The sequence below is a fragment of the Anolis sagrei genome, chromosome 1, assembly GCF_037176765.1.
Source record: "Anolis sagrei isolate rAnoSag1 chromosome 1, rAnoSag1.mat, whole genome shotgun sequence".
Lineage (NCBI taxonomy): Eukaryota > Metazoa > Chordata > Lepidosauria > Squamata > Dactyloidae > Anolis > Anolis sagrei.
Window position 1 is genome coordinate 73,259,634 of NC_090021.1, and position 11,735 is coordinate 73,271,368.

The 11,735-nt window shown below is 36.0% G+C and overlaps 1 protein-coding gene across 2 annotated transcripts in view; it reads left to right on the forward strand.

The window, feature by feature from the left end:
- The window catches only part of LRP11 (LDL receptor related protein 11), a 39,779-nt gene extending 29,648 nt beyond the window's left edge, over window positions 1-10,131 (forward strand). For both annotated transcript variants that reach the window (XM_060753548.2, XM_060753549.2), the window contains one exon: window positions 7,208-10,131. In XM_060753548.2, the coding sequence (XP_060609531.2) occupies window positions 7,208-7,362 (155 nt within the window). In that variant the 3' untranslated portion in view covers window positions 7,363-10,131. The remainder of the gene's footprint in view (window positions 1-7,207) is intronic.
- The last annotated feature ends 1,604 nt before the right edge of the window (window positions 10,132-11,735 follow it).

Below are 11,735 nucleotides of genomic sequence, written 5' to 3' on the forward strand. Positions count from 1 at the left end.
TTAAATTGATGGACTTTCGCTTTGAAAATTAATACTATAATTGATAACAGATGAAATTAGAATAAAGATTTTTGGGAAATAAGAGGCAATTGGGAAATGACAACTCCAGGTAAAGCAGAGTCAAGAAGAGGATCATTGGATATAAATCCTAAAATGGACAACCTTTTAAAGGAGATCAAAAAGATATCGGAGAAACAAGATGCGTTGAAAACAGAATTGAAGGAGGAAATGAAGACTAAACATGAGGAGTATTATAAGAAACAAGAAGGAATAATTACCAAAATGACAGAAGAATTTAAAGTAATGAAAACAGAAATAAAAGAGGAATTTGGACAGATAAGGAAAGATATAACACAGTTGGATGGAGAAGTAAAGGAATTGAAAGCCTCTAAAGAGAAAATTGAAGGAACACAAAAGGATATGACACAAAAAATAAAAGGATTAGATAGACAAAGGGAAAAAATAGAACTAGAACAAGAAAGACTACTGCAAATGCAAATGGATTTTCAATTGAGACTCAGAAATATAATGGAAGACGACAAAGAAGATGTAAGATTATTGATAATCAAAATTCTGGCAGATTGCTTAGAATGTGAGGGAGATGAATTAGAACAAGAAGTGGACCAAGTCTACAGGATATCATCATTTTATTCTAGAAGAAACAAGACAGACAGAGACGTGATAGTGAAATTTACAAGAAAGAAGGTACGAGATGATGTGCTTTATAACAATAATAAAAAAACAATCTTTTACAAAGGAAAGAAAATTGCGGTTCTGAAGGAATTCCCACAGGCAACCTTAGCAAGAAGAAGAAAATATTTTTTCTTAACAGAAGAATTGAAGAAAAGAATGATAAGGTTCAGGTGGGAAAGAAAAGAAGGGATAATGGTGACATACAAGGAAGAAAGATATTGGTTGACAACAGAACATAAGGCCAAGATTTTTTATGAAAAACTTATGAAAGAGAAGGAAGGAGATGAAGAGCAAGGAGAAGAGGAAGAAGAAGAAGAACCAGGAGAAGAAGAAGAGGAAGAGGAAGCAGAGATAGAGGAAGGTGAAGAAAGAAGATTATCTACACCAAGGAAAGGAGTAAAGGCAAAAAAGGCAAGATATAAATCACCAAAGGATTATGGCTTTTTAGGAAAAGAACCAAAACCACAGAGAATGACACCACGGAAAAAGGAAGAAAAAGGAGGTCAGAGTTTGGAACAATCGGCAACTGGAACAATGGAATTGGCTTTTGGCGACACAGGATTGGGACCAGATAAGGATAAATAAAATGATGGAGAGACAAATAAAATGTTTTTCGAATAATATTAATGGTATGAACTCCCCCCAAAAACGGAAAAGAGTATGGAGGAGCCTGAAGAAACAGAACTTTGATGTAATGATGTTACAGGAAACGCACATCTGCGATAAACATGTGGCACACCTTCCGAACAAAAAATTAGGAAAGGAATATTATTCGGCCTATGAAAAAAAGAAAAGAGGAGTGGTTACATATGTAAAGGATTCAATAGACTCAGAATTGGCATTTAGAGATACAGAAGGAAGATGTGTGGCAGTGAAAATAATAATTGGAGATTCCAAAATATTGGTTTGTAATATATATGCTCCCAATGGACCGAAGAGAAAATTTGCTGAATTTTTAAATACTAAGTTAAAAGAAACAGAATTTGATGAACTGATCTTGGCAGGAGATTTTAATGGGGTCGTCGATTGTCAGATAGATAAAAGTTTGAAGAAAAAGAAGTTTAAGGGAGGGAAACTCCCCCAGAAATTCATGGACTTACAAAAAGACTTTGATCTTGAAGATGCATGGAGAATTAGAAATAAAGATAAAAGAGACTTTACCTTCTTCTCGAATAGACATCAATCCTGGTCTAGAATTGATATGGTTTGGATTACTAAGAACCTCTCTACTAAAGTGAAAGAGATTAATATTCTGCCACGAGACTTATCAGATCACTGCCCTCTGGAAATGGTCGTAAATCAAAAAAATTATCATAGAAAATGGAGATTAAATGAGAACTTAATAAAAACGGAAGATGACAAAGAATATTTCAAGAAGTTAATCCAGGACTATTTACAAATAAATAGATTAGATTCAATGGAGCCACGAGTGGTTTGGGATGCCTTTAAGGCAGTCATGAGAGGGCATTTTATTCAACAAGGAGCAAGAAGGAATAGAGAAAGAAATAAAAGAATAAATGAGTTGAGGGCAGAAATAGCAGTAAAAGAAATGGAGTTAAAGAAAAACCCATCTAAACGAATAGAGAAACAATTGGCGACATTGAAACAGGAAAAAAACCATGTGGAGTTGGAATTCCAATCAAGACAGATGAAATTTCTAAAGCAACAGGCTTTTGAAAATGCTAATAAACCGGGTAAATGGTTGGCAAACCAGGTTAGAAAAAAGAGGCAAATTAACCATATTGCTAAAATAAGTACTAAGGACAAGGATTTGAAAACGGACAAAGAAATTTTGGAGGAGTTTCGGATTTTCTATACACAATTATATACAAAGGAGGACATAAAGAAAGAGGATATTATGGAATATATTGGACAAATGAAACTGGATAAAATAACAGATGAAGATAGAGAAGAATTGAACAAAGAAATAACAGAAGAGGAAATTGAGAAAGCTATAAGTAAAATGAATGCAGACAAAGCCCCGGGACCGGATGGGTTTACGGCAGGATTTTATAAAACGTTTAAACAGCAGTTGATACCCATTTTTAAAGTTATAGCGAACGAAGCTTTAAAATATCGAAAGGTTCCAGACTCCTGGAAGGAGGCAGAAATAACTGTGATACATAAAGAAGGATCACTGGAAAATGATATCAAAAATTACAGGCCGATCTCCTTGTTAAATATGGATTATAAACTGTTTGCAAATATTATGGCCACAAGATTAAAACTTTTTTTAAGCAAGTGGATTGGCGAAGAACAAACAGGTTTTCTTCCAAATAGACATATGAAAGAAAACATACGCAACATTCTAGACCTTTTGGAATATTATGAGATTAATCATCAAAAAGAATTTGCCCTTTTGTCAATAGATGCTGAGAAAGCATTTGACAATTTGAATTGGGATTTCTTCAAGATTTTGATACAAGAGCTGGACATGGGAGAGAAATTTAACAATGCAATTAATGCTATTTATGAATTTCAAAAAGCTAAGGTAAAAGTGAATGGGCAAGTGACTCAAGAATTTGAAATCACGAAAGGCACGAGACAAGGTTGTCCACTCTCCCCATTAATTTTTGTTATGGCAGTGGAGATCCTGATGAAGAAAATCAGAGAAGATGAAAAGATTAAAGGAGCAAAAATTGGTAAATTTGAATACAAAATACGAGCGTTTGCAGATGATTTAATAGGCACAATTGAAAACCCGGAGAAAAATCTACAAAGCTGGATTAACAAAATAGAAGATTTTGGAAAGGTGGCAGGTTTTAAGATGAACATGAAGAAAACTAAACTTTTATTTAAGAATGTGAATAAGGAGAAACAAATAAAGATCCAACAACAGGTTGGAATAGAAGGTGTTAAGAAAATTAGATACCTAGGAGTCTGGATCACAGCCAGAAATGGACAACTTTTAAAGAATAATTATGAATTAGTTTGGAAGAAGGTACAGAAGGATTTGCAGAACTGGGACCGGCTGAAACTATCTCTTCTGGGCAGAATATCCTTGATAAAAATGAATGTATTACCAAAATTTATGTTTTTGTTCCAGAATATACCGATAATAAGAAGTCAAACGCTGTTCAAACAGTGGAAGAAAGACTTAATGAAATTTGTTTGGAAAGGAAAAAGACCAAGAATAAATTATGTGAACTTAATAGATAAGAAAACAAGAGGAGGATTGGGATTTCCCGATCTGAAGACTTATCATGAGGCCTGCGCACTGTCCTGGATCAGGGATTGGATGACTTTAGACAAAGAGAAGTGCCTAAACTTAGAAGGTCATGACTTAAGAGTGGGATGGCACGCGTATATATGGTATAACAGAGAGGTGAAGGAGAAAAATTTCGGTAATCATTTCGTGCGAGCCTCCCTATTACGGACATGGATGAGGTATAAAGCTCTTTTTTATAAGACAACACCATTATGGATTTCAGCAATGGAGGCGCATCAAAGAAGACTACTAGGATGGAGGACATGGCCAAGATACAAGGATATACTGGTGAAGGGAACAACAGAGATGAAACCATTTGAACAATTAAAGACTTTATTTAGCAATATAACTTGGTTAAATTACCTACAAATTAAAGATTATTTTAAACAAGACCAAAAAACAGGTTTCGATTGGAATGAGAATACATGGGATAGAATACTAAAAACACAAAGGAAAACGGTTACAATATTATATAATAAATTGCTCCAGTGGATGACAGAAACAGAACAAGTGAAAACCTCTATGATTAAATGGGCAGAAAATATAAGAAGGCCCATCCACTTTGAGGAATGGGAAAGGATATGGAATAAAAAATTGAAATATACATATGCTATGGATTTAAAAGAAAATTGGTATAAAATGTTTTATAGGTGGTATTTGACTCCGAGCAGACTGAGCCATATGTATCAAAATGTATCAGATAAGTGCTGGAAATGTAGTGAGCAAGTAGGCACTTTTTACCACATGTGGTGGACATGTAAAGAAACAACAAAGTTCTGGTCTATTATTCATGAGGAATTACAAAAAATATTAAAGAAAAGCTTTAAGAAGAAACCGGAATATTATCTTCTGGGATTTACAGATGATGACTGTAAATTGGATGAGAAAGAAGATAAATTATTCACTTACTGCACAACGGCGGCTAGGATGGTTTTTGCCAAATATTGGAAGAATGGTGAGGTCCCGAGTATTGAAGACTGGTGGAAGAAAATTAAAGAAATAAGAGACATGGACGAATTAACTTTTTTGATGAGAAGAAATGAAGGAAGAGTTTTGAGGAGGACAGATTGGTCCCTGATATATGATTATGAGAAGAAAGCTGAAAAAACAATGGGACAAGAATAGATAATTAAGGTGAAGAAATATTTTGAAAAGATCCTGAGGTTGGAGTGGAAGTCATTTTAGAATAGTTTGAGTAGCTGTTTTGTATGTATTAGATGTTAGTTAGATATGGTGGGTTTTTTTTGTTCTTTTCTGTGTGTACCTATCCCTTTCCTACTGATCTATCTTCTTGTTTTTTGTTCCCCTTCTTTCCTTGTGTGGATTGTGAAAAACTTAATAAAAACCATTTAAAAAAAAAATAGGTACTGCTCCGGCAGGAAGGTAACAGCACTCCATGCAGTCATGCCGGCCACATAACCTTGGACGCATCTACATACAACACTGGCTCTTCAGCTTAGAAATGTCCAGAGTTGGACAAGACTAGACTTAATGTTAAAGGGAAATCTTTACCTTTACCTTTAATGCATTTCAACCACTATCAAAGTTGGATGCACTACAAAATACCAAACCAAAAATCTCATGTATTGTATCCCTATATCTTCACTTTAACCCTCAATATTTGTTCTTAGTGCACACCTCTCCCCTGTAGGAAGGTCCCTTTTTCGACCCCATTTCGGAAGAGTTCCTCCCTCACAAATAATCTGCTCCACTGCTATCTCACCCCCTGTTTTTGCCTTTAGTATTTTACTCTATACATGCAGCCCGCTCACTGTTTTGTATTATGAATGATTTTATTGCAATTTTATATTGGTTGTAGTATTCTTATAGTTTATGTTTTATGTAATTGATTATGTTGTTGTTTGTGTTTGGAATTTATTTATTATATTGCATTGTTGGGTTTGGCCTCATGTAAGCCACCCCGAGTCCCCGTTGGGGAGATGGTGGTCGGGTACAAATAAAGATGATGATGATGATGATGATGATTATTATTATTATTTAAGAATCAGAAATTCAAAACTTCATTTAAACCAAAAGTAGAAGAAATTGTCTACTTTGCTCAAAACAATACACAAAATTTGAAAAATATTAGGTTTTATGAAGGAAACAGTGCATTTTTTATCTGCAGGAATCTGTGTTATTACACAAATTGGGTGATCAATTCATACAAATATACTTAGGCTCCTGTGCAAAAAAATAGGTATTTTTGTGAAAAAAAATAATATTTTTTTTTGCTCAGGAATCCATTTATAATATGCAAAATGTGCATTGTCTACACAGGAAAAGCATGATGCAATGATTTTCCCCCAATTAAACTCCAGATTTTTGTGCTCAAGAACTGCACAAAATCCCATGTATTTTTCCCTCCTTTTGCAGAGCAGGGAGAAAATAACTGAAATTTGTTGGTTTTCTATGCAGGAACAAATAAGGTTGCCGTTCTCCAGGGCTATCAATTAGATCAATGGCAGAAATTTCAGGAATCATATACACTTTTCCCATTAAGCAAGCTGAGACTTAATAAAACTTTATTACTATTTCTGTACAGGCTAAACACATTGGACTTTTACAGTAAATTATTACTACCCCTACAATAATAATAATAATAATAATAATAATAATAATTATTATTATTATTATTATTATTATTATTATTATTATTATACCTCACCTCTATCTCCCCGAAGGAACTTGTGGTGGCTTGCATGGGACCGAGCCCAATAAGAGAGTTAAAACATAGCGCATTAGAGTGTATCACAGCAATTTAAAACAACATAAAACAAGATAATACAAAATATAAAAGCACCAAAACCAACAGCAATAACATAGTCAAGACTCAACATGGGTGGGCAGCCTGCTGCACAACAGATTGGAGGATAGGGCCAATGAGTAAAGTGCATAGGACATGTAGCAGCATTAAGGATAAGAGCAATAGTAATAGTATGCTGCTGCTGCTACTACTACTACTACTACTAATATACCACTTTTTTCCTCTTAACAAGACTCAAATGGAAAACAGTGGTAAAAACAATACAAAATGTAATTTGCAACCTAAAGATTATAAACATTAAAGTAGAATTAAACCTAGAACTATCTAAATGAATTATTAAAACAATTAAAGCCAATTTACAATACATAAAACAGCACTCAATATTTAATCTACTTATAAACAAGTAGAGATCACTCACCTCTGATCTGCAGATTTATGGTACATGCTTTCTTGCTGCTATTCCTAATATATAACACTTGATGCATACGTTGATTTTTCGGTATGTTAGCACTTATTAACTGGTTTTTTCCCCCTTGTAGGCGCAGTACTGCCTTTAGCCTTGGGACTGGCCATCACTGCTCTGCTGCTGCTCATGGTAGTTTGCCGATTACGTTTAGTGAGACACAAACTTAAGAAAGCCCGGCCCATTATGTCAGAGGAATCGGATTACCTCATAAATGGGATGTATCTCTAAAGGAGGATTCAGGTTATTTCCCTTCTCTCAAGCTTTCCAAAAGAAAGTGTGCCTCTTGCATTTTTTAACAACAACATATTTTTGATGAAGAAGGATCAGCCATCTTCTGAAACATTCTTTTGAAGTCTGTGGCAAACTAAATGTGTATAGTTGCAACAGCATACTGAATTGCTTCCCTGCCAGAGTTCTGGGACTGTCTTGATTGGCAGTACGATGGGTTTCTGACTTCTTATTTTCTGTGTCTGTAGCTATCTCACAAAATCTTTTACTGCGATTTCACCATGCAGAGTAATGTTACTGGAACTTCTTGTATGGTTTCTGATAGGCTTTTAGAACTCCTAAACCTGCTGCCTGCTCTTTATGCTCCATCTTCTCCCTGATTTGTAATATAGCTTTGTGCAACCTGACAACACCAATTAGAATCCCAGTGTCAGTTTCTGGGATTGTTGTGCTAGTCAGTGAGATCCTACTGCCAGTAGATGGAATGCATCAGGCCATGGATTGTTCCATTAATCATATTAGATCAGAGGTGGGAATTGTTTGAGTGCAACTCCCATTAGCCCTAGTCAGCATAGCCATTGGTGAGAAATACTCGGAGTTGCAATTCTGTGATATCTAGAATGTTGCACAATTCCCATCACTGTACCACTAGGTGCATATTATTTGCTACTGCATTGGCCGCAGTGTCTGGTGTTAAGTTAGAGAGTACTTCTCTCCCCCCCCCCCCCCCATAAGGATATTTCATCACTAATTTTACCTCTTTATGGGATTTTTTAAAATTACTCGGCATTGCTATCAGTTCAAGAGGTGTCAAACTACAACAGTGTTTCCCAGCCTTTGGCTCTCCAAGTGTTTGGGTCTTCAACTCCCAGAAGACCCAATCAGCTCGGCTAGCTGTCAGGGATTTTGGAGCTGAAATACCAAATTCCTGGGAATCATTGAACGAGAATTGTGTTACTGCTCATGGACATTACTGTATTTGGCAAGCTGCTTTCTATGGGGTATTTTGGCTTAAATCCAACTCAATCTTTCAGGCATGCTTGTGTTGATTTACTATTCATTTACTGGTTCAGTGGGTCTATTTCAGTTGGAAATTGAATTCAGACCTTAGATTGTGAGCTCTTATTCCAGTTTACATATCCAGAGGCCACAAGCAGACTTGAAAGTTTCCTAGTTAAACTATGTTGGGTTAGAAATGGAACAGTTTTGTCGTAACGTAGCAAACCCGATGTCTGGCAGTGTTTTGCTTTACTGTTCTGTGCTGTCAGCTTCTGCTGCATTGAAAGCTGTAAATGGGGAATGGTCTTAAAACGACCCATCACCTATTAAACTACAGCTCCCAGCATCCACAAAACCACAAAATTCTTACACATCCATAGATCCCGTTAAATGATCCATGGAAAAGCTGTGCTAATCTTAGCTTGTATCCTGGGAGCCTTTGTTGTTATTCTTCATATTTATTCTTGTTAAACTTCTCTCCTCCTGTCTTTGCCCCAAGAAATGACAATTCCTTCGTGCTGTTCTAAACTAAGTATGTAACAGTCAACTTTGAATCTACCTAAGATCTCTTTGACAGATTCGTGTCTTCTCAGGTTTATACTTCATTCCTCCAATTTGAGAGCTTATTTTTTTTCTTAGTCCTGTATTTTTCAGATTTTGAAAAAAGGGGCCATGATCAAATTAATAATAGTGTTTACCTGGCTACTCAGTTACCAATTCACATATTCAAAAAGAAAATGCTGAAAGATACTTTCTTTTTCTTGTTATAAGTACTTCAGAGCTTATAAATCACAACACAGAAGTCCTGGCATTTAGTAAGGTGAAACCCTCATCAGTCCAAATTGAGGTGGTAGTAGAATATATGGGTCATTAAAGACAGCCATTAAGGTGCACTGGGAGCCCAGTGGTGCAATAGGTTAAACCTTTGTGCCAGCAGGACTGAAGACCAACAGGTCAGAGGTTCGAATCCAGGGAGAGCATGGATGCTCTCCTTCTATCAGCTCCGGCTTCCCATGTGGGGACATGAGAGAAGCCTCCCACAAGGATGGCAAAACACCAAAAACATCAGAGCATCCTTTGGGCAACGTCCTTGCAGACAGCCCATTCTCTCAAACCAGAAGCAACTTGCAATTTCCCAAGTCTCTCCTGACACGAAAAAAGGTGCACTTAAAATAATTCATTCTACAGATCGTCCCATGAATAAAAATATATATCTAACAGTGTGGAGAAAGACTGTAACCAGTTTGCCCTCTGCTATGCTGCTTTTCTAATTGTACCATTTTGTTCTTTATTTTATTTGTAAAAAAGTTAATATGAAATATGTGGTATCTACTTTCTTTCTGGAGTGGTACTTCCAATTCTGATACAGTCCAAGTTTCCAGTTCAACAATTCGCTCCATTGTTTCTGTGGACAATGGGTTTGTCATTTAATCTTGATGACAACACTGCCTAATTGGATCTTCACAGCAGATAAGATTCAGTAACTATACCAATTAAGTGCTTGTCCATTCGTCTAAAACTATTGACTGCATTGTAAGAAGCGTTATACAGTGAAGTGTGTGATCTGTGTAAGTTATTGTATGTGAACTCTCTACTTTATCCAACTTTATAAATGCATTACAGAGGGCCCAGGTAAAAATCATTACAGAAAAGACACACAACTATTTGGTATGCTTTCTTTATATTAATCAAATAACTTACCACAGACTCCTAAATTGCCAATTTCCCAATCCAAATGTGTGAAGAAAAATAAACCTATTTTATTCTTGATCTGTTGCACAGTATTTGTTTTCCTGTTGACAAGAACTATGTACATTTGTCTTAAATGCTTAAGAGAAGATGAGATCTGTATTTTTGCAAAATTGACCCTTGTACATTTAAATACATAATGTAAGAGCCAAACTATAGTTACACACTTTTAAAAATCTTCACATCATTTCTACATAACGCAGAACTTTTGTTTATATAATTTTAAAAAATCTTTTCCAATTTACTTTGGGTGTTGAAACTGTGAACAGAAAGGAGAGCCTGGAACAATAGTGGAGGAAGGAAAAAGCAATTGGTGTTTCCTTTACTGTGTCAACATATTCATTCATCTCTTCCATCAAATTTAATCTGGCCTTAAGAACCCAAACTTCCTGCTTTATATCTGAACAGAGATGATTGCTTCATTTTTTTTATTTGGCCCTTTGACCTTTTGGCTGTGTTTGTCACAATGAGCTAAAGTATGAAAGCCTTGGCCATACAACTTACTGGTATACACTGTCCAGCTGCTGCTGGTTGCAATAAATATAGATAAACAAGCCACAGATTTTGCTGATTTACTGTATTTCTTAAATTGTAAGATGCCATCAATTGTAAGATGCACTTTAATTTCAGCACTGTTACCACCAACAAAGATATATCTGTGATTCCAAGATGCATCCCATTTTAAGTATTGTTTATATAGTAAAAAAGAATTGAAAAAACACAGTATTTACTATGAGCTTGAGCTCAGTAGCAACATCTGACATTCTAGTTGTACTTCTTCCGCCTTACAAGATACCAGATTAAGAGACTATAGAATAAACCATAGAATCTAAAATAAACCCTAGATTCTTCCTCTGACTTGTTTGGAGAGATGGAAGCCAGAGCATAAGAAAGTGCCAAATGAAGGTGTTACAGGAAACACAACATAAGACCTTCCCTCCACCCCAAATTCCACTGTCCTAGTTTCAGAGGGAGGAAAGAAGTAGGTACAGCTTCATCAGGCCTAGGCTGAGAAGCAGAAGAAACATCATCCCTCCATCCCAACTACCACCATCCTGGCATTAGAGGGGAAAATGAAGAAGCAGTAGTATCTTCTGGGCTTAATCCCCTCCAACACTACCATACTCTTTTCTTTTTGTATCATGTTTTTGTATCATATCTGAGAGTAGGGAATACCAGTGATTTTGCTGTTTCTTTAGTTGTAAAGTACCATGTATAGTGATGACACTATATAAATGAATGAAAGTGGTGCATTTTAGCCATCTGCACTCCTGGATGCTTCCTGCAATGACAATAGACTGATGTGGGACAATATTTACCCCCTCAGTATTCAGGAAGGCAATGGAGATGGTCTAGGAGATTGCAAAAGTGGACCTGGGAGTTCATTTTCAACACATGTATGCTCCCATTTTCTGACACCTCCCCCCCCCCCCCCCCGGCACAATATGAAGATCACATGAATATTTCCACATACCTGGACATGATTTTTTTGCCCAATCAGCAATTGTTCAATCACCAAGGAATTTCCCCATTCAAAACATTTACAACACTTTTTTTGTTTTCCGTTTTATTTGGCAAAGCAGCACTGCATTAACTGTTCAGTTATTAGGACATAGCTTACACAG